Source organism: Hyperolius riggenbachi, chromosome 6 (assembly GCF_040937935.1).
Source record: "Hyperolius riggenbachi isolate aHypRig1 chromosome 6, aHypRig1.pri, whole genome shotgun sequence".
In the NCBI taxonomy this organism is placed as follows: domain Eukaryota; kingdom Metazoa; phylum Chordata; class Amphibia; order Anura; family Hyperoliidae; genus Hyperolius; species Hyperolius riggenbachi.
In genome coordinates, this window is record NC_090651.1 from 205,451,484 (window position 1) to 205,479,138 (window position 27,655).

The 27,655-nt window shown below is 44.9% G+C and overlaps 1 protein-coding gene across 5 annotated transcripts in view; it reads right to left on the bottom strand.

Annotated features, from left to right (window-relative positions):
- KIRREL3 (kirre like nephrin family adhesion molecule 3) overlaps positions 1–27,655 on the bottom strand; it is a 1,384,273-nt gene that overhangs the window by 316,898 nt on the left and 1,039,720 nt on the right. For all 5 annotated transcript variants that reach the window (XM_068240337.1, XM_068240336.1, XM_068240335.1 and 2 more), the window contains exon 7: positions 17,455–17,560. In XM_068240337.1, coding sequence (XP_068096438.1) covers positions 17,455–17,560 — 106 coding nt within the window. The remainder of the gene's footprint in view (positions 1–17,454; positions 17,561–27,655) is intronic.

The following is a 27,655-nucleotide window of genomic DNA, read 5'->3' on the forward strand; positions in this document are numbered from 1 at the left end:
GCCTGACACATCCGCAAGCCCCAGGAGCAACAAGCAATTCACCAGAGTTAGTGCCCCAATCAGAAGCACATTCTGAGACAGATTCACAGGCAAGTGTTTAAACCACAGACATATGCAGGTACAGATGGTGTGATATTAAAGTTGATATAGTTCATTCATGGAACAGTCCGCCAGTGTCATCCCTTCAGCAGCATCAACTTGATATAGACAAACTCAAAATTCCAGCAAACAACAGCATATAGCAGCATATAGGTGCATCCTAGGAAGCTGTTTCAATGATCATATGGTAAACAGTGGTTACTCCATAGGAGGCTGTTTTCAAGTCACCAGTAGAAATGCATATCATTGAGGTATACTCATCTGAGTAGCTGGTCACTGCAAAGTACATCCACAGGAGCCCATGTGCTGCCACCACAAGTGTGTCTGGTCACAAAGAGAGCCTTAGAGGCCAACCGGTTTCACTGGTGAGATTACCAGCATCATCAGGGCAGGCTCAGAAGTTTTGCTGCCTGTGGGAGAGAGGAGCCGGCCTAAAATGGCACTGGGCGGCCAGAGGATGCTACCACGCCCCCCCATGACCACTCCCACCCCACCATCACAGGATGCAGGTGGTGAGTGAGAGGTGGAGGCAGAGGCGTGATGCATCCAATTCTCCGCATGTACGCACGGCGTTCCCCCCGCGTCCGCATGCGGTGATGCGGATCAAAGAAGGGAACGCATATATGCGTACAAGTGCACGCACAGCGTTTCCTTCGCGTCCGCAACCGCCAAGCGGATCAAGTAGGAGGGAACGCGTATATGCGTACGACTGTACGCGACCCACAGAGACCCCCAACAGGGCCGCTATGGAAATGCGGCCGACACAAAAGGGCTCCGGGATCGCTGAGCAGTGGTGCTCAGCAGAGCTCGAATATTCGAGTAGCTCGAATATTCGAGCTCTTTTTCAGCTATTCGAGCTCGGTATTCGAGCTCCGAATAGCTGCAGCTATTCGAATGGGCTATTCGAGTAAACGCGAATAGCCCATTCACTATTCGAGCTATTCGAGCAAACGGCGCTATTCGAGCTCGGGTACCGAGCTCGAATAGCGTCATAGCCCAGATTGATGTCCTTAGAGCCAATCAGAGGGCTCCCAGGCCCTCTGACGGCAGCCAATCACAGAGGGGGACCCTGGCCATCCCCTACCCTATAAATAGCGGCCGCCATGTTCCGTATCTCCGTCCTTGCCTGAGACTTGCATAGAGAGAGAGTTGCTCCTTTGTGCTTTGGCTTAGCAAGAGCTTTATTGTGGTCATTTACCTAGCGTTTTTGCTCACATACACCTCCTATACACACCTATATTGTTGTTAGTTAGATAGACATTGTATTTTAGTTAGTAGCTTTTGTGTTACATAGAGAGAGACTCAGACAGCTGCTGCAGGCTTACAGCTTTAGGCCTCAGGGCCTGCCTGTGTGGGCAGCTGTCCTCCTGTCCTCTGTTAGTTTATTTCTCATTAGTATTAGACAGTATTAGATAGCATTAGACAGTATTTCTGCTGTCCCTTTACTACTTAGTGATTGTATTTTGTATTGTAGTTATATACTACTGTAACTGTACTAGGACACTCACTGTCACTGTTCATACTAGGCTACTAGCTCGGACTCCTGCGTGTGTGTATGCACTCACTGTCTGTGTACTGTACACACACTCTATTTCCTTCTGATTACTGATTGATTATTGTAAATTCTACTTCCTGACAGTTACTACTTACTTACTGTAGTAGGGACACTCACTCAGTCACTGTTCATAGGCCAGCTCCTGCGCGTGTTTGCGCGTGCGTGCACTCACTGTCTGCAGTGTACACACACTCTATTTCCTTGTGATTACTACTGATATTGATTATTGTAACTGCTGCTAGTTGTACTTCCTGACTGTTACTACTTACTTACTGTACTAGGGACACTCACTCACTCTCTGTTCATAGGCCAGCTCCTGCGCGTGTTTGCGCGTGCGTGCACTCACTGTCTGTAGTGTACACACACTCTATTTCCTTGTGATTACTACTGATTATTGTAACTGCTGCTAGTTGTACTTCCTGACTGTTACTACTTACTTACTGTACTAGGGACACTCACTCACTCACTCACTCTCTGTTCATAGGCCAGCTCCTGCGCGTGTTTGCGCGTGCGTGCACTCACTGTCTGTAGTGTACACACTCTCTATTTCCTTGTGATTACTACTGATAGTGATTATTGTAACTGCTGCTAGTTGTACTTCCTGACAGTTACTACTTACTTACTGTAGTAGGGACACTCACTCAGTCACTGTTCATAGGCCAGCTCCTGCGCGTGTTTGCGCGTGCGTGCACTCACTGTCTGTAGTGTACACACACTCTATTTCCTTGTGATTACTACTGATTATTGTACCTGCTGCTAGTTGTACTTCCTGACTGTTACTACTTACTTACTGTACTAGGGAGTCGGGACACTCACTCAGTCACCTCACCCACCAACCCACCCCATTAAAGTACCCCACTTTTCTCCCGCCCTTTTCAAAAACTTTTGTGTTTACGCCCAAAACATCGAAGATGTCTGGAAGTGGCAGCCAGCGCGGTTTGGGCAAGGGGAAGGGCAGCAAGGGAATCAGGAGGAGAGGGAGCAGCATTGTGGCAAGCCGCGGCCGCGCCACCATGCACAGTTCCGCAGCAGCAGCGTCAGTGGCTAACATTCCTCCCATAGCCACTGGCCGTGGACGCCTTGGGCGCCGCCCAGCAGGAGCATCTGCAACTCACGCTGCAGAGACACAGCAGCAGCAGCGTGTAGCACCTGCTCCGATTTTCCTCCAGCGGGTCGGAAACATCCCATTGAGGAAAAGGATGCAGACACTGTGGTGCAACTGATGATGGAGGATGAGCAGCCCGCCATCAGCTCTGCATCGGAGGCCTCCACCCTCACCACCACCCCCACCACCACCACCCCTGTTCGCAGCAGCCGCCCAGCAGGGTCTGGGGAGGAGGCCAGTTCACCGTCACTCGCCGACCTGTCATTCAGCAGTCTTTTGACCCCAGGCATCATGAGTAAATTGTCTGCTGTTGTTGGCGATCTTGAGGAGGAGATGCTGATGGGCACTTTGGGGGATGAGGGATTGGACAGCAAGACTGTGGCGACAGTCAAGCAGCCCATCCATGCATCAGGAGAGGAGTTTGGGGGGTCATCATCCCTGCAGGACATGTTTCAGGAGGGGGAGGATGATGATGACCCGGTGACAGACAGAGACTGGGTGCCACCACCTCCAGGGGATGTCGTCCTCAGCAGCTCTGAGGAGGAGGAGGAGGATGCGCTTGTGGGCCTTGCAAGGAGGCGCATCATTGCAAGCATTGGCAGCAGTAGGCAGGTCCCACAGCCTGCTGGTGTCTCAGGCTCAGCAGCAGCAGCAGCAGCAGCATCTGCCAGTACCACCACCAGCCGCACCCAAGCCCCCCCCCCCACCCACCACAGGGAGACAGGCGGCAGCAGCGCTTCCATGCCGTAGGGGGATGTTTCTGTCACCAATCTGGCGATTTTTCACCATGCCCACTGTGTACAGCAAGTACGCCACTTGCAACCACTGTCAGCGGAAGTTGAGCAGAGGTGCAGACCCCTTAAAGTTCAGCACCAGCTCGCTCATCAACCACCTTTCTGCGAAACATTTCCACCAGCATGAGGAGTTCCAGAGGCTGAAGGCATCTGGTGCTGGCAGTGGCACCACACCCATCACTGCACAGCCTTCAGCTGCAGCAGCAGCAGCAACAGCAGCCACCCGCCCTCCTGCTCCTCCAGCAGCACCAGCAGGAGTGCGGAAACGCACAGCTCCTCCCCCCTCTGCAACTCCTGCCGCCGACACTGAGGCCTGTTCTGGCAGCCAGTCCTCAGTGGCCTCCTCCGCTGTGTCTGCTGATTCACGTGCCAGCAAAAGGCCACGCCAGAGCCTTTTGAGCGAGTCCTTCCAGGGGGTGGTTAGGGCTCTGCCTCCCAGCAGCCGTCGCGTGCGGCAGCTGAACGGCTTGCTGGCACGGGCCATGTGCTCCCAACTCCTGCCGTACACGCTCGTGCAGGAGGGGAGCGACATTCGTGCGCTGCTTGCTTGCGCAGCCCCAGACTGGCAGCTCCCCAGCAGACACTTTTTCTCCCGCAAGGCCATTCCTGCACTGCACCGCTTTGTGATGGCCAATGTGGAGCGAGGGCTGGAGCACGCGGTTGGTGAAAGGGTCCACGTCACCATGGACTCCTGGAGCAGCCGCTTCGGGACAGGCCGCTACCTGTCCTTCACTGTCCACTGGGTCAGCTTGGTGGAAGGGGGTGAGGATGGGAGAGCAGCAGCGGGCACAGCAGCAGCAGCAACACAGTGGGTGGTGCCACCCCGCAGGGTCAGGGGAACTGCAGCAGGTTCCTCCGATCCTCTGCCATCCTCCGGCACACCTGGCCAAACCCCCCGCCTCAGCAGCAGCGTGAAGGCCCGCCACTGCCAAGCGCTGCTGCACTTGGTCAGCCTTGGGAAGACCAAGCTGACGGCAACCCATGTGTTGGCCAAACTCCAGGAGCAGGAGAGGATTTGGCTGACCTCCAGAGGCCTCAGAGTCGGAGAGGTGGTGGCTGACAATGGGGCCAATCTGGTTGCCGCAATAGACAGGGGAAACCTGACCCACATCCCCTGTCTTGCCCACGTGCTGAACCTGGTGGTGCAGAAGTTCTTGCGCACCTACCAGGGGATGGGCGAACTGCTGGAAACGGCAAGGAACGTTGTGCGTCACTTCCGGCGCTCGGCTGCAGCCTGTGCGAGCCTGGAAGACGTGCAAAAGGAGCTGGATCTGCCACGCCATCGGCTGATCCTTGACGTTCCGACTCGCTGGAACTCCACCCTGGCGATGTTGGAGCGTCTGGTTGAACAGAAGCGCGCTGTCAAACAGTACCTTGCCCTGGCCACTGTTTCCGCCGCTCAGAGAAGGGACAAGACCAGCAACATCCCGTCCATCGTCCCCGATGATGACTGGAGGCACATGCAGCAGGTGTGCTTAGTGCTGGCTCCCTTTCTGCAGGCCACTAACATGGTGAGCAGGGACCATGCTATGGTCTGCGAGTGGGTGCCCCTGGTTTGTCTGCTGAACAGGGCCCTCGATGCTTTGCTGGAACAGGGAGCGGCAGCCTTGGACCAGCAGGAGCGGCAAGCAGCTGCACAGTCCACCTCTGAGGGGGAGGAGGAGGAGGACTTGGTGGAGGTCCCTGACCTTGCTGCTGATGAGGGGGAGCAGCACAGTGCAGCTGAGTTGGTGCGGGGGTGGAGAGAGGATGAGGCTGACGAGGCAGAGGAGGAGGATGAGGACAGCAGCACTGCCGTCGATGTGCCAGCAGACGTGGCCCGCCTCTTCCCAATGGCAGCGCACATGCTGACGTGCCTGCGCAGAGACCCCAGGGTGATCCAGATGAAGCAGAGGGAGGACATCTGGATCAGCATGATGTTGGACCCACGCCTCAAGGGGAAGTTGAGCCAGTTCCTGCCGCCTGCAGGAGGAGACCCAGCACAACAAATAAGGAGCTTGCAGCAGGCCCTTGTTGAGCACTTGGAGGAAGCCTTCCCCCAGCCTTCCACCCCCACTGTCCAGCAGCCAGCACAGAGGCAGCAGCAGGTGCCTGCATCCAGCAGCAAGCGCCCCACAGACCTGCTGTCTCTCAGCCACGAGCTCTACAGGACTGTAGAGGCTCCGGCAGCAGTGACTAGAGAGGAGGTGCATGCAGCAGCATCCTCCACCGGTCACAGCCAACGCCTGACCCGCATGGTGGCTGACTACATGGGGTCCTACAGCGGGCTTGACAGCGATGCCCCTGTTGATCCCATGGAGTATTGGGTCAAGCGCCTGGAGATCTGGAGCGAGCTGGCGCAGTACGCCCTGGAAGTGCTGTCCTGCCCCCCTTCCAGCGTGCTGTCCGAGCGCTGCTTCAGTGCAGCTGGTGGTGTGGTCACCGAGAAACGCTCACGTCTGTCTCACAAGTCTGTGGACAGACTGACGTTTCTCAAGATGAACCAGGCGTGGGTGGAAGGCGAGTTCCTGGCCCCTGTTGTCGGCGAGAGGGGGACATGAACTGGCTAAGAACCATCGTTAATCTGCCTTACCACCCTTTACCACCTCCTGGCTCCTGCTCACTAAGCCAGCCTGGTTCACTTTGACTATTACGTCGCCTGCAGCCACACATTTTACACCTACAGTGGGCTGCTGTGTACTGCCCTTCTGCTGTCTGTCTGTGTTTCCCACTGCCAGGGTACACAGATTTACCTTCTGCTGCCACTCTGCCACCAGCTATTACGTCAAACAATAGCTATATATCTGTGTAATTTGTTTTACAAACAAAACCAAAAAACCATTAAAAAAAAAAAAAAAGGTTTAATTTTTCTGAGGTGCCCGGGTTGAAAACTGTGTTGTCCCAGTTGTGTATTGGACACGATGTGGGCTGCACGACCGCTGTCTGGGACCTCCTGTTGTGTTCATTTACGGCCTGGTATCACCGCTAGGTACCAGGGCTATTATGTCACGCTGCCTGCCTGCTGCCACACTCACACTACTCCTCCATTCCTCCTGCTGATGCTGCTGTCTGTCTGTGTTTCCCAACGCCAGGGTACACAGATTTACCTTCTGCTGCCACTCTGCCACCAGCTATTACGTCAAAAAATAGCTATATCTGTGTAATTGGTTGTAAAACCAAAACTACAAAACCATAAAAAAAAAAAAAAGGTTTAATTTTTCTGAGGTGCCCGGGTTGAAAACTGTGTTGTCCCAGTTGTGTATTGGACACAATGTGGGCTACACGACCGCTGTCTGGGACCTCCTGCCTGCTGTGTTTATTTACAGCCCTGGTATCACCGCTAGGTACCAGGGCTATTATGTCACGCTGCCTGCCTGCTGCCACACTCACACTACTCCTCCATTCCTCCTGCTGATGCTGCTGTCTGTCTGTGTTTCCCAACGCCAGGGTACCTAGATTTACCTTCTGCTGCCACTCTGCCACCAGCTATTACGTCAAAAAATAGCTATATCTGTGTAATTGGTTGTAAAACCAAAACTACAAAACCATAAAAAAAAAAAAAAGGTTTAATTTTTCTGAGGTGCCCGGGTTGAAAACTGTGTTGTCCCAGTTGTGTATTGGACACAATGTGGGCTACACGACCGCTGTCTGGGACCTCCTGCCTGCTGTGTTTATTCACAGCCCTGGTATCACCGCTAGGTACCAGGGCTATTATGTCACGCTGCCTGCCTGCTGCCACACTCACACTACTCCTCCATTCCTCCTGCTGATGCTGCTGTCTGTCTGTGTTTCCCAACGCCAGGGTACACAGATTTACCTTCTGCTGCCACTCTGCCACCAGCTATTACGTCAAACAATAGCTGCTCACATTACTCCTCCATTCCTCCTGCTGCTGCTGCTGCTGTCTGTCTGTCTGTGTTTCCCAACGCCAGGGTACACAGATTTACCTTCTGCTGCCACTCTGCCACCAGCTATTACGTCAAAAAATAGCTATATCTGTCTGTGTAATTTGGTCTAAAAACAAAACTACAAAACCATAAAAAAAAAAAAGGTTTAATTTTTCTGAGGTGCCCGGGTTGAAAACTGTGTTGTCCCAGTTGTGTATTGGACACAATGTGGGCTACACGACCGCTGTCTGGGACCTCCTGTCTGCTGTGTTTATTTACAGCCCTGGTATCACCGCTAGGTACCAGGGCTATTATGTCACGCTGCCTGCCTGCTGCCACACTCACACTACTCCTCCATTCCTCCTGCTGATGCTGCTGTCTTTCTGTGTTTCCCAACGCCAGGGTACACAGATTTACCTTCTGCTGCCACTCTGCCACCAGCTATTACGTCAAACAATAGCTGCTCACATTACTCCTCCATTCCTCCTGCTGCTGCTGCTGCTGCTGTCTGTCTGTCTGTGTTTCCCAACGCCAGGGTACACAGATTTACCTTCTGCTCCACTCTGCCACCAGCTATTACGTCAAAAAATAGCGATATCTGTCTGTGTAATTTGTTGTAAAAACAAAACTACAAAACCATAAAAAAAAAAAAAGGTTTAATTTTTCTGAGGTGCCCGGGTTGAAAACTGTGTTGTCCCAGTTGTGTATTGGACACAATGTGGGCTGCACGACCGCTGTCTGGGACCTCCTGCCTGCTGTGTTTATTTACAGCCCTGGTATCACAGCTAGGTACCAGGGCTATTATGTCACGCTGCCTGCCTCATTGACTGCCTGCTGCCACACACTCATCCTCCTCCTCCTGCTGCTGAATTTACCTCCTGCTGTCTGTGTGTTTCCACTGCCAGGGAGCACATACAATGGCGCTTCCAACATGCGTGCGCCACCAGCTATTTGTTACGCTCAAAAATAGCTGCATTTCTTTAAAAAAAAAAATTTGAAAAGAGAAATAAGTGAAGAAGAAGACGATATAGAAGAAGATGAAGAAGATGAAGAAGAAGAAGATGAAGAAGAAGAAGAAGAAGATGAAGAAGAAGAAGAAGAAGAAGGAGAAGAAGATGAAGATGAAGAAGATGAAGAAGAAGAAGATGAAGAAGATGAAGAAGATGAAGAAGATGAAGAAGATGAAGAAGAAGAAGATGAAGAAGAAGAAGATGAAGAAGAAGAAGATGAAGAAGATGAAGATGAAGAAGATGAAGAAGAAGAAGATGATGAAGAAGAAGAAGAAGATGAAGAAGAAGATGAAGAAGATGAAGAAGAAGAAGAAGATGAAGAAGATGAAGAAGATGAAGAAGAAGAAGATGAAGATGATGAAGAAGAAGAAGATGAAGAAGAAGATGAAGAAGAAGATGATGAAGAAGATGAAGAAGATGAAGAAGAAGAAGATGATGAAGAAGAAGAAGAAGATGAAGAAGAAGATGAAGAAGATGAAGAAGATGAAGAAGAAGAAGATGAAGAAGAAGAAGAAGAAGAAGAAGAAGAAGATGAAGAAGATGAAGAAGATGAAGAAGAAGAAGATGAAGATGATGAAGAAGAAGAAGATGAAGAAGAAGATGAAGAAGAAGATGATGAAGAAGATGAAGAAGATGAAGAAGAAGAAGATGATGAAGAAGAAGAAGAAGATGAAGAAGAAGATGAAGAAGATGAAGAAGATGAAGAAGAAGAAGAAGATGAAGATGAAGAAGATGATGAAGAAGAAGAAGAAGAAGATGAAGAAGATGAAGAAGATGAAGAAGAAGATGAAGAAGATGAAGAAGAAGATGAAGAAGAAGATGAAGAAGATGAAGAAAAAGAAGATGAAGAAGAAGAAGATGATGATGAAGAAGATGAAGAAGAAGAAGAAGAAGACAATATAAAAGAAGAAGAAGATATAGAAGAAGAAGATATAGAAGAAGAAGATATAGAAGAAGAAGAAGAAGAAGATATAGAAGATAAAGAAGAAGAAGAAGAAGTATATACAGTACTGAACAAATTTCTGGACACAACTTCTCTTTTCAACTTTTTTTTTTTAAAGGAACATCCCCACATAATCACTTGCTGTTGTTACTTGGAAAAAAAGAGGTTTCTTGCATTATTCACCCTCAAAACAAGTGTTGGAAGCTATTTAAGGCCATTTCGAATAGTCAGCTCGAATAATGAGCTCGAATACCGACTCGAATAGTGAGCTCGAATTCCGAGGTCGAATCAAATAGTAAAAATTATTCGACTCGAATATTCGACTGATCTCGAATAATTTACTATTCGAATTCGACCTAACTCGAATTTTGAAAAGGGGTATTTGAGCACCACTATCGCTGAGGGGCACGGACTATTAAGACCCCACCCCCTGATCGATGGTAAGGAGAAAGGGTGGCCCGGCTGTCCCGCAGGCGGGGCCCCGGGTCCCCTGGGCCGCCCAGTCGCCATCACCGCCGGAGCGCCACCATAGCCGCGGCCAAGTGTGCCCAGGGGCAACAGGAAACGGGGCAGGGGGGGGAGGGGAGGGCCACGGGGGGAGGAGGACAGGGAAGGCCCACAGGCAGGCCACGGGCCAGCAGGCATTAGCCCAATATATGGTCCATGTCAAGCCAAAGACTGGGCCGACCCCGAGCACCCCCCCAGGGCACATCGATCCCCCACCAACCCCACCCCACATCCAGGACCACCAGCAAGTGCGGCGCGCCGGGGGGGCCAATTTTTTCTACCACATAGGCAGAAATCCATTTTTTTTTTAATTTTTTTGTTTCATGTAAAGCTACCAGAGTGGTAGCTACATGAAACACCACTAGAGGGCGCATGCGTCCCTCTAGTGCGATCGCCGCCGTCATCAATAGCAAACAGGGGAACGCGTATATAACGCGTTCCCCTGTTTGGCTTCTCCTGTCGCCATGGCGACGATCGGAACAACGTCATGGACGTCAGCCGACGTCCTGACGTCAGACACCTCTGATCCAGCCCATAGCGCTGCCTGGAACTCATTGGTCCGGGCAGCGCAGGGCTCTGGCGGGGGGGGGGGCCCTCTTCAGCCGCTGCGTGCGGGCGATCGCCGCAGAGCAGCGGCAATCAAGCTGTGCGCGCGGCTAGCAAAGTGCTAGCTGCGCGCACAGCACTTTAAATGGGGCAAATCGCCCCACCAGGGGCAGAGATATCCTCCTGCGCGGCATAGCCCGAGCTCAGCTCGGGCTTACCGCCAGGAAGGTTAAACAAAAAGAAAGAATGACTGTTATGTTTGGTGAAAAAAATGGCCTTGAAACCATTGGTGCTACTTATGGTTAACAGTGTGATGTGTGCCCAAAAAGCTATCTGAATATGTATGTAGGGTGTTATTTTTAACTGTGAGAATAGAATAGAAATTAGGATGTTTTAGGGTTGAGGCCTATGTCATGTGAATTCTTTTTAGTGACAAACTGAATCAAAATTAATACCAATGTTATTTTCTTACATTTTGTACAAAAATAAAACACTTATTAAAAAAATAATTGAAAAAAGAATACATAAATTGCTACCTTAGGGACACAGATATTTAAATATATATATATATATATATATATATATATATATATATATATATAGAGGAAATACTACTGTTATTTTCGCAAATAAGGGCTTGTAATAATGGATAGAACACACTGAGAAAGCAACAAAACACAACATGCATTTTATTAGGGGCATCATTTAAATGTTGTGATAACTAGGGCAAATCGCCAAATAAAATGTGTGGGTTTTATCTATAGTAGCATTGTTTATTTAAAAAGTATAGGGGATGGAATTAGAGAAATAGTGTGTTTTGTTGCATCCCCCCCACCCTTTGGTTTTTCCCTACAAAATGTATAGAAAGTAAAGTAAAGTAATTACTGAAAGCAAATACAGTAGAATCTCATTATAGCAAACTCTGATATAGTAAACCTCTGGCTATAGTAAACTCAGTCATCAGGTCCCAGTAAATGCATCTGTATAAATATACAATATGTGACCAATTCTGATATAGTAAACTTCTGATATAGTAAACTACTTTCCCTGGTCCCTTGGAGTTTACTATAAAGGGATTCTATTGTATCCCCTCTAAGACGCCTAATTTGTGGGGAAAAAAACAACAAACCAAAACAAGATATAGATAATTTAGAAGTTATATTTTGTGTTATTTGCAAATGAGTGGGAGAAGTACTGAAAGGGGAAAATTGTTGTTGGCAGGAAGGGTAAAATAGTGTATGGAGTGAAGCTAATAACAATCTATTATGGCAACATCCAAGTTTTGTTGTGGCAAGCAATGCGCACCATAAATGTTGTCCCTCTTTAGTCTAGATATTCTGGGACCCTAGCAACACCCCTGCCAAATATTAAAGAAGATAGTGCATGTTTAGGGCAAAGTACTTTTGTTGTCCTATGATTATTTTATCCTAATGAATTAAACTAAAAATGATTGTATCCATGTTAATTAATTAATTGCTCTATATTAAAAGTGTATGGGGGGGAAGGGGGGCTTAGTAAGGATATTCCATTGCTGAAGTCCACAAAACATACTCCACCAGATGAGTCAGCCCGCTAGGAGGAGGAATGACAATGCTAATAGGTAATCAATGAGATTTTGTTTCCCTTGTATAATATGCACTTGAAAAACAGCAGTTAGTATAGGATTGCTATTAAAAGCCCCTCCTCTTGCCCATATATTAACTGTTATAAGTGGGATAATGGTTACCTGTTCGTATTATCAGCGACTGCCTATTCACACTACCTTCATTTGGTTAAATCTTATTCTGTCACTGCAGTTTATAAACTAACAGCACTTTCAGTCCTTTAATCTGTCTTTGCCGAGAGAGGATTTTTTGTCTGTCACTATTTCACTATGATTAACCTTTCCAAGAGGCTGTGCATTGTGTTCATACAGCCAGGCCGGGTAACTTTGATCATAAGAGCAATGCAAGTCATTGCAACACATCTGTTCTCCCACATTAGTGTCACACGTGTGTAAACATCCACATTAAGCAGTGTATCTTTGAGCAGCCCATACAGCTCTATTGAGATAAAATACTGTGCTCTAATGTCTACAGCTGTCTGTCGACTTATTTATTCATGGAGGTATCTGCATGTAACAGTATGAAGGACTATAGCGCGTTTTGTAGGTTTATGCAGAATACAAATGTATGTGTTACTCACAGAGGCAAGATCCGTCAATGGGCCAGGAACTGGCGACATAACTGTGGCATAAAACAAAGTATCCACACAGGTTCCTTTCTGGGGCTTATTATAATAGCCTTAGACAAGTTTGTTGCTTACCTGTCATATTTAAATAATAGAGTATAAATGACTCAGAGAAATCCACATTAAAGATGTATTCACCAGCACTACATAGTGGAGAAGGTTATGAGCAGAGACCTTTATCATTGCTGAAGGGTCATGCTGGGGGGAGAGGGGGTGATGTTCTACTGGTGAGTGTAATCAGAAAGGTAAAGAGAAGATAAAAAGCAGAATATTTTCTATCTTGAGGCCATGTTGGATGGATTTTAATAATCCAGCAATGAGCTTGGCCAGAAAGCAAGAGAAAGATCAGGAGTATTTTCTGCTTTAGAGCAGGGGTGCCCATTAGGTAGATTGTGATCTACCGGTAGATCGCAAAGGCCTTCATGGTAGATCCTGACCCCACTACATTTTCCATTCTGTATATACAAGTTTGCTCCTAAAATTGTACATAGGTAGATCATTTTGACTTGCTGATTTTTTTAAAGTAGCGCACAAGGTGAAAAAGTGTGGGTACCTCTGCCTTAGAGGGTCATGCTGCAGGATGTAAATATCCTGATGGACCATATATGGTATATTGGCACTTTATAAATCAATAATAATAATAATAACAATAATATAACCAGAAATGCAGGGTGTGATATACTCCCGTGGACTGTAATAAGAAAGCTAGGAGGACAGAAGATACTGATAGGAAGAATAATAAGCAGGGTGAGAAAACAACAACACAGTTTTGTCCTAAGTTAGATTGGGACTCTACATACATACAGTATGTTTATCTTGTCAGGTTACATGTCTCTTCTGGAACACTTTAAACATTCTCCTAAAGTCATGTAATACTATGAATGGCTAAATGAACTGTATTTCATGTTTAACCTCCTTGCTGGTCTAAAAAAATCAGGCAAGGAGGCTGCGCCGCACTTTTTTTTTTTTAAATCATGTAGCGAGCCCAGGGCTCGCTACATGATAGCCGCTGAGCGGCGGCATCCCCCCACCCACTCCGATCGTCTTCGGCGATCAGAGTATGCAGGAAATCCCGTTGAGAACGGGATTTCCTGCAGGGCATCCCCGGTCGCCATTGCGACGGGGCGGGATGACGTCACCGACGTCATGGACGTCGGGACGTCACAGGGAATCCCGAACCGCCCCTCAGCGCTGCCTGGCACTGATTGGCCAGGCTGCGCAGGGGTCTGGGGCGGGGGGGGCGGCTCGGCGCGGCGGGTAGCGGCGAATCGGTGGCGAGCGGCAGCAATCGCGTACTACATGCAGCTAGCAAAGTGCTAGCTGCGTGTAGGAAAAAAAATTATGCAAAACGGCCCAGCGGGGCCTGAGAAATCCTCCTGTGCAGGTTACCCCGAGCTGAGCTCGGGATAACTGGCAAGGAGGTTAACCTTCATTTTGTAATGTTACTTAAATTGATAATACAGCACCAACATAAGGAAGAGTTTTAAGGCATAGTAAAAACTTAAAACCTAAAATACAAACAATAAGTACAGATTTCTTTTTTTATTGGATCATTTTTTCATGACTAAATCAAATAATTATCGATCTATTTATTTAACAAATCTTATTTAGCTACCTTTAAGCTGGATTCACATTGCTAACCTGTGGTTTTAGTGGTCTAACTGCACCACAATGCAAAAAAGAGCCTTTGGCAATTACTGCGGCAGTGTGCGGTAATTACCATTCTGTGTGCAAGACCCATTGGAGCCCACATTAGACCAGACAGGCAGGAAGGATTAACATACACGCCTATGATCATTTTGTATTATTGTTATTATTATTATTGAGGATTCGGTGAGTGTACCTGCAAGCTGTGTGCTGGTGGTGGTGTGTATGACATGCGCTGATCTCTATGGAAATTGAATCTTAACTATTGTATTGGAGTATTGGAGCAACAATCTAGACTGGCAGCAGGAATAATTGGACGTTTGTTGTTTTCTTGTCGTTTTGTTTTAATTTTGCTCAACAGGACTATTTTTAAATCCGTGCCTAAAAATAGCCTAGGTTACAGATATATTCTGGCGCTGAGTATTATCTACCTTATGAAGTGGTTGTGCTGAAGAGACATATCCCATTGGTGAGTGTAATGGGAAAAGACATGAACAGGAGCAGACAATTCTCTGGAATATGGAGAGGTCCGTGTCATAGGGGGCAATATTCTAGTGCTGGGTGTAATCAGAAAGGCAAAGACAAAATCAAAGCTGAGTATTTTGTATGTTATGAAAAGGGTCATATTGAATATTCCAGCAATGAATGCATTATCAGGAAGGTAGAGACAAGATCAGTAACAGAGCAGTTTACAATTTTAGATACTTTGAAATAAGTTTGTGCCCCAATGCCCTATATACAGCTGAAGTAGTAGCAGTAGTGCCTCTAAATTGTAAAATCCTCTATTCTGCTAAGTCTTGCATCAGTGCACCTTGACAATTTTATATCAGATTACTCATCTCAGCCTATGAAGCTGTTGTTTCATTTTGTACCCTCTGTAACCACAGTTTTATTCCCAGTTAGCGCATTTTTGCCCATGCGTCGTTGTAAAATAGGTTAATGGATATAAAGGAGTCCATATTGCTGAGTACTGTCATTATCCATACCTGCCACAATATTTGCTAATGTAAGCTACTGTCTATTTATAGATGGGATTTAATGGCACAGATACATCACAGGCTCGTTGTGCCGGGCTGGCTGTAGTGCTGGCTGTTTAGGAAGAAGTGACTGCAATTTTAAGGCCTTTTTTGTATCTTGGAGATTAAAAACTGAACGGTGCTCATACATGAGAATAATTGTAAGATGTGTTGGAGCGAGAGCACACAATTCCATGCACAACCATTCATTACATTCCTCCCTCTGCATATTTTTCTTTAACGCGCTGCTGTTTCTTTTGAGGGGGAGGGAAGTATACAGGAACCTTGCATATCTCCTGTAGCACTCACAAGCTCTGGCAGCTTAATTACAACATGCATTGTACTGTTTAATAGGGAGCAGCTACAAGTGTGGAACTGGCAAGAATTTCTACAATTTTACTGTAAAAAGCGCCTTTTCTTCTGATACCATTCTTCCTCATTAAGTCTCTGAAAAGCATAAATTGCATTGTCTTGTGGTGAGGGGTAATGTAATTATAAAAACAAGCAAATGAGCAAAAATATTGTGTCATATATTGCTGCACGAGCAGCAGCTGTTGGTCTCTTTAAAGCTCAAATGTAGGCATGCAAATCTGCTAACTACATGGATGAAATACAGTATAAATAGAATGTCTTAACTCCCAAAATACATTTTGAATCCCGGAAAGCCAGTTACGTAATTTAGACGCTCCAACACAGCTACAGGATCGGCATTATGTGTCTGAAACTCATTTGTTTCAGACAAGGCAAATGCGACCCTCCTTGCCATTTTATGTGGCCCTCCAGAGTTTTATATGTGCATCTCGGCCTTCCCTTCCAGAGTAGCACTTCAGTGACAATGTTTCTGATTGAAACAATTGTCAGTTTTTGCAGCAACAACCCATGGGACCCCTCAGATAAATTACCATGGGGCCTCCTCTTGAGATCCAAACCTTCTCTTGCGGCTGGTGAAAATACCTCCCACCCCCACCCCCCCCCCCCCCCTTCCCCACCACCTCATCCAACAAAAAAATGACTGTGGGGAAGTGAAGGCTAGCATCTTGCCTTGGACCACATTTTTTTCTTGATCCTTTTCTGACAGAGAAGCAATGGAGCAGGTAAATATTAAACTGCTCCACTGCACTATTCTACAGAAGGGAAAGTAGCTGGCCCGCCATATTAGCTATAGTTATGCCACTTACAGTATTCTGAGGCTGTTAAAACTTAATAAACAATTTGGCCCATGACATAGGCTTTGTTTTAGATTTGGCCCCTTACGTGATTGAATCTTTACAGTCTAAGCTAAGTTCCCATCCGCCCCCCCAGTATGCTGAGTGGATATTGTGGAGAAGAAGCTTAATGATGATTCATTATTCTCCTCTCAACTCCTTCAAACTAGTCTACAATTTTACAGTTACAACTGGTAATGCATGAATTTGCCTCAGCTCGGTTTGAGGGCAATTTGGCCTAAACATTCAACCACTATAATAAACACAACATTTAATACACAGACAACTTACACGTTATGTGTATAACATGAGTACAAACTGCATAACACGTGTTACATGCTTTGCATAACAGCTGCTGAAATTTCCATGTGTTGTGTGTGCATTTAATTTTTCCCAAAGTTTAGTAAATACACCACATTTCAACGTAGCACGAAATCCTCCTTGGCACCAACTGTTACCTGCATGTCAGCCAATTCAGCCTCCTATCTGCCTGCCAACAAGCACCTTTTGCCTGCAATTCTGGCTGCAATTTAATTTGCAAGGGGGCCCAGAGCTGGGGGATCGCAACTTGTAACCTTCCCTTCCTACAGTACAGGGGACTATACTTTGGATCAGGTGTTTTGGTGTTTTTGTGGCTACACTTTATATGTGTGTGGAGAACAGGATGGCCACAATTGTTTATGACCCTTGCGAGATGGGCCCCAAGACTGTGAAGGGCATCAAAGGGAGACAAGGAAAAGGGTGTAAACATTGGTGGGCCCCATCAAAGTTTTGTGGGGGGCCCCATGCATTGTAGTTAGCCACTGTAAGTAAGCATCAGTTACTCTTCAAGCACAGATATTTGTCCCTGTTTGCTCAAAACACTGGTCAAAATACCCTGTGTTAGGTGTTTGCTGTAATCGTTACACTCAAAGAATGAATGGTGTTTTTACCTGTACTGAGTGACTGCTGGGTTGGCCTTGGCTGCACAATGAAACTTCACCACGTTATCCTCCAGCACCGGTTGCGGCTCTACAGTTAGATTGACCAGCGGAGGATCTGTGGAAGAGAAAACATGCTCAGATAACACTCAACAAACTCGCAACTAGTGAGCAATGTATGGCTGGCACTTGTAATTCTCGGAATCTGTGAATTCACACGTGAACACTGGTGTGGGCTGGAGAGCTGGACTGGAGCCAGCACAAGGGTGTGCGGATACAGCAAGAGGGGAAGTGGGGCAGATGGGAGGGGATGCACTACATGAGGGGTAAATATAAATCTGACGAAAATGCATCTCTGGGCACTCTGCATGGCAAATACTGAAGGGGGGATTGGAGGAGGGGGAGAAGGCTAAAGGTGGCCACTAACAGTCCAATTTCTAGCGAAAAATCGTTAGAGCGATCAGAAATTCTGATCGGAATGGTTGTAAATAATCTCCATTGGTGGACACAATGGATTATGAACGAGTGAAAAAAATGTCGCCCGAATGAATTTTCGTCGAACCAAAATTTGAATTTTCTTGTTGGTTCTGATAGATAGGAAGTAAAGATTGGTTAGTTGATGTTGTAGTGAACTATTTATTACAATATTTCACTTCCGATCAGAATTTCTGATCGCTCGAACGATTTTTCACTAGAAATTGGACCGTTAGTGGCTGGTCTAAGTCTAAAAAAACTCCTTTTGGTTCCAGGTCATTTTCCCCTTTAGATTGTAAGCTCGCAAGGGCAGGGCTCTCTCACCGTTTTGGGTCTTGGAATTCATTATACATTTTATTCATCAAATTTCTTTTGCCACTGTAATTACCAATTCTGTATTTTGTATATTGGTGTACACCATTGTCTGTATTATCTACTCCATGTTTGTTTCTTACTTTGTACAGCGCCACGTAATATGTTGGAGCTTTATAAATCAATAATAATAATTCTCCACCAGTAGTTATACCATTTTACATAGAGCTTCTGTGATATGTTTGGCATATCTGCGATTTGATATTGTTAGATGAGGCTAGCGGTTACCAGGCAGCACCACTGGCAGTCAGCCATGGCAATTTAGGTAAACTTCCTAGGTCTGATGCACTAACTTTGTAATGTACATAACTCATTTTTATCTCATTTTAAAAGGATTTTTCTACCTTCATTTTAGCTCATCATTCACTAACAATTAAAAGGCATAAAAATGTTTTATGTTTATTAGTGCCTAATTATGCATATAATTTAGCGCATATATAGAAATTTTGCATAAATTAACTCAATTAGAATTTAACAAGTGATTCATGCATACAGTAGGTGTTCCCTGTTAGCACAGCAGTGCTTTTATTATGTAAACTAGACATGCTTGCAGCTCAGAACTAAGTAAATATATTTTTTTTAAAAATGGAGTATCTCCCCCTCATCCTTTAAAAATGCCCTCACCTATCAGAAGAAGGGTCATTGTCCTCAAATTGAGTGAACACAAGGGTCACATCTCTTGCCCAATTATAGAGGAGAGCCTTTATGGTGCTATTCATTTACATCAAATTCTGACCAATCAGATAAGCCCAGTTGCTGCTCCTAATACGTCTTACACAATGGTCTCAATTCTGGTAGCTATTTGTGGTAAAAAAAAAAATTTGTGCAAAAATACAATATTAGAAAATAATATAAATTATTAGATAGTAGAAAACACTGCAAGCGGTATTTTCCAGTTTGGGGGGCAATTCTGAAAGATTTTTGTAAAAAGAGTGGAAAAAACTGAAAAAAGTGGGGTATTTTAGCAGTATTTTAGCAGTAAGCATGTGGTAAATAATAATAATAGTCTTCAATTGTCTTCCATAAGTTAGGCTACGATTGCATGCGCATCCACGCAAACTGCACAGACATGAGTCTCACATCCGTTCAGCTGCAGCAGCACCAGCCGTGCATGTGAGACTCAAGTCGCGTCCGTGCGGTTGAAATAGTTAATGTACAGCTGAAGAAAAAATACACTTTTATACTAAGTGCCTAATGTGTTAAAGCACTTACACCTGAAAGTCCTAATGCTGCTTGTTTTCTTCAGGGTCCCCCCTGTTCCCTGTTCTATGACCTTTTTAATATTCGACTGGCCTTTCAGACAAATATTTTCTACATAGATTATATTAAATTTCTCTCTTTTAGTGAGTTGATGTTTACATGTTTTCTTACGATGTTTGGTGAGGATAACTGCATATATGGTGGTTTTCCAGACATTTGCAAGCCAGTGGTTTTGAGGCAGCTAAATCTGGCATTTAGATGCTTTAGGTGAATTTAGATGCTCTCATAACAACACCTTTACAGTGAATTCCAAATATTCAATGCTGAAAACACTTTGGTTCATACACAGATACAGAGTTGAGAGTGGTTGTTTATGTACCTGTTTATGGGCCAATAGGAAGCTTCAGAAAGTGGGAAAGTGTTGTGGTTTTTAAAGAGACACTGAAGCGAGTAAAAAACTTGCTTCTTCTCTTATATTCAGCAGGGGCATGTGTGCCCCTGCTAAACCGCCGCTATCCCGCCGCACAACGGGGGTCCCTTACCCCTCAATTCCCCCCCTGCAAAATCTACGACCAACTTGGTCGTAGATTTCGCTGCTCCTAGAGGCAGGGCTAACGGCTGCAGCCCTGCCTCACAGCGCGTCTATCAGCGGCGCATCGCCGCCTCTCCCCCGCCCCTCTCAGTGAAGGAAGACTGAGAGGGGCGGGAGAGAGGCGGAGATACGCCCTGACAGACGCGCGTGCGGCAGGGCTGCAGCGGTTAGCCCTGCCTCAATGCGGAAGAGATACCCGGGCGAGGACGGAGGGGATTTGGGGGTTAAGGGACCCCCGTTGTGCGGCACGATAGCGGCGGTTTAGCAGGGGCACACATGCCCCTGCTGAATATAAGAGAAGAGGCGAGTTTTATACTCGCTTCAGATTCTCTTTAACTCACCTTCAAAACTGTCTATGTATATAAGGCCTAAACTATATCCCCCTAGCCCTCCCCTCAACAGTGTGTTGCCTACATCAACACAGTATTATCCATTATTTAACATTTGCTTTTCCTAACTGGCTCACAACGTGTCATATTTCTTGGGACAATGTTGTCTGTAGGTACAATTTTACAATTGTACATGGTACAATTTTTCATTTTTTTTCGATTAGATAATTAAGTTTGATTTTTCCGTTAGATCAAATATAAAGTTTTTTCCAACATGCCTGATCGGATTTTTATAGAAAAAATTGGATAATTGTTCGTTTTTCTTGATTGAAAAAATGATTATTTTCATCTTTCATTCGATTTGAACGTTTTTATTATACCTTGTAAGGGTACCATTAGATATGTAAGTTTATAAAGCTTAAAGAGAAACTGTCAGGCATAAAATTCCTAACCAGTTCTCTATTACAAACTGTTAAGTAAAAAAGATGCTCGCAAGGCAAAAGAAGTTTAAAATCGATTTCACTTTTTTTTTCAATAGATTATTAGTCCCCAGGCTCTTTTCTCGTACGCTGGCCACAAAAGAGAAGTTGTAATGCATGCTAGTTAAGCCTGATTGGCTGAAGCCTCTGTCCCTCACATCTGTTCTTCTCTGATTGGCCACCTGTTTTTTAGTCACTTGCAGCTGCTAGGGCGCTGAGAGTGTGGCCAGAAGCTGTCCTCCGTCACTGTCCTCCATCACTGTTCTCGGCCCCCCCTCCCTCCTGTTGTGTGCCCCTCTCTGCCGCATCCCCCTCGCCCCGCATCCCCCCCTCGCATCTCCTCCCCGCCTTATTACTCAGCGAATCGGGGAGGAATAAAAGCAGTGCGCACAGACTCACGTCCATATGGTATCATGCGCTGGAGTTCCTGTCAATTCAATCTGCGATACCGCTGGCGGTACTGCATAGTGTATAGACGGAAACCCCAGCGCGTGGAACCATATGGAGGGGAGTCTGTGCAAACTGCTTTTATTCCTCCCTGCTTCACTGAAAAATAGTGCGGGAGGAGAGGATATGCGAGGGGGGATGCAGGGCGAGGAGTGGGGGGATGCTGAAGCATGTGGGACCCAAGATGGCCCCTGCCATGGACAGATTTCGGTCCATTTCACATTATAAAATACACTGAAATCAAAACGTGTACAGGGCAATATATCTGTAATGCAAGTAGAGCAAGTAAGTATCTACTTAAATATGTGTTTTTTTCCCTGGCATAGTATGGCTCATATTTGTTCTTTAAGATAATAATTTACTGCATGGATCCACATACTAACCATGGGTGTATTTGTGGGTTTCTGTTTCTTAAGTAACTTTTTCCCGTTCTAAGGACTTTTTGACATTAGAGTGAATTGTTTCAACGATATTTTCCAATAACAGAAGCTCTAACTCAATATGAGCTGGCAGTATGTCTTTAATTATATTATTAACCCCTTCCCAGAGGAGAAAAATAGCAGGACAGCTATTTTCACCTGAGCTCAAAGAAAACATGTGTCTGAGTACTGGGAGCTAGTTTTGTGCAGCCTCTCCAGACTAAAATACATTTTATGGAGGAATTGTACATATGTCAAGTGGGCATTAGCATAGAGCACTGTTGCCGGGAAGTCTTTCAATATTTGGTCCTTGGTCCCAGTCTTCTATATATAAGGATGGGATACCTGCCACCCAGTTCAGATAACACTAGTCAAGGCTGTGTGAGTTTACTACCACTACTTCAAAATGGATGGCAGTTAAGATTTTTAATGATTAATAGCTTCTCCATTTTATCTGACTCACAAAACACAAAAGGGGTGGAACCAAACTGTGAGGGAAAGCATTTCATAATTGTAAGTACCAGACGAAAGTCTTATTTGAGCGTGTCTTATTGCCTTTTGAGGTGATGAACACATTTTCAAAGCAGGATAGCCATGTTTGACAAAAAAAGGCACAATCACACTTTTTTCTAAACTAATAATGGCTTTAGAACAGTGCCTGGAGTTGGGCTTTAAAAACACATTCAGACAAGTCTGTTGTTATCGTTTCTGCTAGACAACTGTTTAAGGTCTAAATATTTGCCAGAAAAAATGCGGTTAATTGTAATTATTTTTCAACGTGACTTCTTCCGTTCCAGATGCGGTTCGTAGCCGTTAATAGCATTTTTAATTGCTTTTCCGCGTAAGCAATTCAGAGCCAGTGAGATCTTTATTCGAAATCTCATTTCAAAGTCTTCCGATAGCTGTTCCCGCTTTCATCCATCCAATTAGTATGTCCCGAATTGAAGATGATGCTTAATACCCGGCAGTTCCCGAGCTTTTTCTTCTAAGTGAAACATTGCTATTAATACTATTGTTCCATGGAATTCAGAGAATTAATTAGAATTTGTAGAAGTAGAAAACAGCGGCTGCAGCCTTTTATGGAGGCCACAGATGGGTAGATGTCTTACCAGGACTGATAGCTTAGATGAGTGTCATGTTTATTATTATAGGGAAAGGGGTGGGCACTCAGGAACTGGAGAAAACAGTAACAACTGGCTGAGAAGATCCAACTTACCAAATCACCTTTAGTTTGAGTGGTACCAGCTCTGGCGGTTGTGGGCATGTAAGGGTGTATACATCATGACACTTCCTAATCTGATCTTAATTGGTTGAATTAAACAAAAATCTCACCCAAGTAAATGGCTTATTTGGAAAAGTTGCTGGCAGCTGGAGTGCTAAGGATAGTCACACGACTAACTTAGGAGTCTCTACAAACACTGGGGGGGGGGGGGGGGGAGTGGTATCAGAGCAGGAAGTAGCAGGTATATTTTAAGTGACAAAGTTTATTTACATTTAACACAGTCCTAATTTGGGGTGGGGGGGGGGGGTAATGGGGGCTGCAAAGGCTTTTAATCTAAAGGGGAGGGGGAGGATAACATAAGGTAGGGCTGCAGAGTAGTTGCTCTGCTAAAGTCCCTCTTTAAAGCCATGTATTTATAAATATGTATTAGAATACATCTAAGGTGAGGCTGGGCAGCAGACTACCTTATGTCAGAGTGAGGTTGTGCAGTGGACATTGCACAGCGGCTAGCAGGACCGTGGACTGGCACTGGCACTTAGCAGAGTAAGGTTCAACCTCAGGTAGGCACTTGGTAGACACAGGCAATTCAGGACAGGAGTCTGGCAGTCAATAAATTCATGCTGAATAAGATGCAAGCACTTGGCAAACTGTTGCGATATTAAATGATCCTTTGATCCTCCCTAGAGCATCCCACAAGAAATAATGGTCTTTATAGCAGAAAATCCCCAAGTGGAAGCCTCCAGACTCACCATCACCATTGCCAAATACTAAGTGGTCAAAGCAGACAGCATGCAAGCAATTCATTCTAAGGTCAAGATTGGCAGCAGGTAAAGGGTAGTCAGGTTCACGAAAATCCAGTTTAGGCAACAGATAGTAGGAGGACAATAATCAGGCTCCATCAAAGTTCAAGACAAGCAAGAAATAGTAGTCAGAATTAAGCAAAGGTAGTCACAATGGTCAGATGAATTGGCAAGGTCAGGCAATTTGGGTTACACAAATGAACTGTATATCACAAAAGCTGCTTAGACAACACAGCATTGAGTGCTTGTAAAGTAAATACCCACTGTGATGCTGCAATCACCCATCTGTGGTTCAACAGATACCTGCCCTCACATTATGACCCACATCACATGCGTTCTTCCCGTCACAAGGGAGGGGCCATGGAAATGAGCAAACAAAATCTGGTGCCAGGCAATGAAGTGCTGCATGACCACAAAGCAGGTAGCACATAGCAAAACTGTACTCAAGGTTTGGACTTGGCAAAAGCACACTGGACATGAGGCAAGCACTCAGCATAGTAAGATTGGGCAGAGGATTGGCACTCAGTAAAGTTAAGCTGGGTGCTGAACTGGCATTATGTACATTATATAGTGAAGAAGATAAAATTCCCACATTCTTTGCAATTTTACATTAAATATGTTATTCTTAAATGTATTTGACAGAGTCATATATCCCTCCCATTCTATATTTCTGAGAGACTCCACCTCTCTGGAATGCTCTTTTTCAACACAATTATGTTACTGTCCTGTTTCCAACTAAAGCAATAAGATGTTCCAGTACTTGTTTTTTTTTTTCAGCGTTATATAACTTTTCAAGTCTTTTTTTTTCTGTCCCTTTTCCCAGCTTTTTTGAAATGTGTTCTGTGATCAAATTCAAAATTAGCATTTTTTTCTCTAAAACAGGAACATATCTCAGTTTCACCCTTTATATATGTTGTCTTTCTACTATTTTCAATTAAATAGAGTGTTTTAATGATCTGTAAACTGTCAACGACGAACAAACTTTTAATTGATGAAAGAACAACCTAAGTAAAGTTAGTTTTAAAAGGTGTGTAACGATCAGATCGTTAGAACGAACGTTACATCGCGTAAAAGCAACTATTGCGCCTGCGCATAAAAATGAAAAGTTCCATGGAGAAATAGTGAAATGCGCATGTCAAGCCTAGTACGAACGACCGTTTCCAACGATGTACTACTCTTGCAAACGATCATCGTTGGAAAAAATACGCCAAGGTAGATCGTTCGTTTATAACGATCTTGCTCGTCCGTCGTTAGACTTAATAGTCGTCGGCTCAGCTGCTTTTTTTAAACGATCGTCGTTTGAAATGATCGGGGAACGATCGTTTCAAACGATTATAGTCGCATGTGTGTACGCACCTTTACTGTATCACAGTCTCAAAGGAACAAACCTGACCACAAACGCCCTTCTCAATCATTTTATATTAAAATTCTGTACAGAGTAGGCACAGTCTGTTTGGAGTTGGCATATCATAATTTTTGTGAGTAAATCAATAACATTATGACTACAAAGAAATTAAGAATATGTCCATTTATTGACTGATCAAATATTAGCTAAATGTATCATAGCAGTAAAATATTCAGTGTTACGGTCCTTCTAATGTCAAGATCAAAACAGGGATTGAATACATTTTTCTGTTTGATCTCTTGCTATTGTTTTCTGAGAGAGTAGAGTGCTGTGTCTCTCTCTCTCACCTGTATCCTGGTAAATAAAAACAGAAACTCTACACGGTGAATGAAGCTTAGATGGAAAGAACTGTAGCTTTCTTATAGGTGAAAAAAAAACTGTCAGCCATATATTTACTGCATTTTGATCAGTTACTATTTGGTCTAGCTCTATGAACAGCAGTAATTTAGGCCTTGCCCACATCATAATTTGCAATAGCTGACGCCAGTGTTTTGCGATTTTGTGCGCAATTTATTTAAGCGCTTACCTGCGTGTTAGCTTTTTTTTGTACAGTGCTTTTCTAAGCGCTTTAGAAGAACAATTTGTTTTTTTCACTTCCTGACATCAGTCAGGAAGTGAACTCTGACCCAGAAAAGAATAAACACAATGCCCATTTGGTTGAACTCGATGGACGTATGTCTTTTTTTAACCCAAATAACTATGTATTTATTCTTAAAAGCGCTCGGGAAATCGATATACAAAGCGTTTTTTCAAGCGCTTTGCGATTTCCCTATACCTTCCATTGAGACAAATCGCCCTGAAAATGGTACAGGCAGCAGCGCTTTGGTGAGCGGATCGGAATCGAACCGCTCATATGTGAACACTCTCATAGGGAATCATTGCACAAGCGCTTTTAGGGTGATTTTAAAAAATCGCCGGCGCTTAAAAAAGAAAACGAAAACGCCCTTAGCGTGAACAAGCCTTTACTCCTGCACAATCCATGGCACGTACTTTGATTCCATGTTGGTCTACATTATTTGAATTGTGTGCAGTCATAATTGTGCCGAAAATTAAAGTGAATGTGTGGTAAACAGTGGCGTAGCTAAGGAGCTGTGGGCCCCGATGCAAGTTTTATAATGGGGCCCCCCAAGCACTCTATACATAACAATTGATACGGAGCACCAAAACCTGCCAATGGCAACTACAGTGTCAGAGGTGCAAGAAGGGGCTGGGGAACAGTGTGCTAATGATTACTACTATTCAAAGTATCTATAGAAGTGATTATTATGAGCACAGGACCAAAAGACAGCTAATACTGAAGTTGAGGGAGGGCCCTCCGGGGCCCCTCTGGCCCAAGGGCCCCGATGCGGTCGCTACCTCTGCAACCCCTATTGCTACGCCCCTGGTGGTAAAATGTATACAGTTCCACTGGGGTTATGTGAAAGTGAGTGCAGGAGAGAGTGTTGGTAGTCTTCAGACCTGTTCACACTAACAGCAGAGCAGAGCATCAGTCATTGCTCTTCACTCCCCTCCCACTGCTGCTGCCCTCCCACTGCCACTGCCATCCTACCAGCACACTTTTATTCAAACTGAGAGCATTGAAATGTGGAAAAACAAAGGCTAGTCCCCTACCACTTCTGTTATGTGCGACCACACAGCACTGTGCCCCACCGTGGCTAGCTGCGGTTCCCTGTGATGTTCATCACTCAACACCACTGCTTCTGTGTATGAGCCCTTTCACATAATGGGTACTGTATGCATTTTAAAACTAGCTCCCTTTACCCTTAACCTGCTTAAGATTAGTTTTCACTCTTAAAATGCCAAAACTAACCTTTCTCTCTGATTAGCACACACATACAGATGTACATGCAAATAGCTAAAGTTATCAGCCTCCTGTTTTAAGCATTAGGCTGAATCCACATTTGTCTATCAGTTTTCTGTGTCTGATTTTCTGCATGAATTGTCTGACAGTGCTGCATTGCTGTCAATTGTTTTTCTGCATGTGAAGAATGCATTCAAGTGTGAACTAGCCCATTGATTTACATTGGTTAACATTGGCAAGAGGACAGAGCATGCACCACTCTTTGATAAAATGGGGTGCACAGTGGTGAAACAGAGGAGAACTTATACAAAATAGACCAGTGAGTATAAGAACACCATACTACACACATTGGTGTGTGTAGTTTGAAAGTTATGGTGTCAGTTCATATTTGCTTTATGAGTAACAGGTAAATGCCAGAACTGATATGTTGGTATTATAACATTGGTCTAAAAGTCAATAATACAAGCATATTGCATAATTGCTAATGGATCAGGACCAATGTTTCCATCTATATACACACTTAAAGTAAGCCTGAACTGAGCATAAAGTGATGAAACAAACAACTGTCCTAATCTCTTAACTAGGAATTTCCTGAATCCACATAGTCTTCTTTTGATTTTTGAAAGTTTAACAATCTAAGTTTAAATAGAACCTGAGGCGGCTTTAAAAAAGT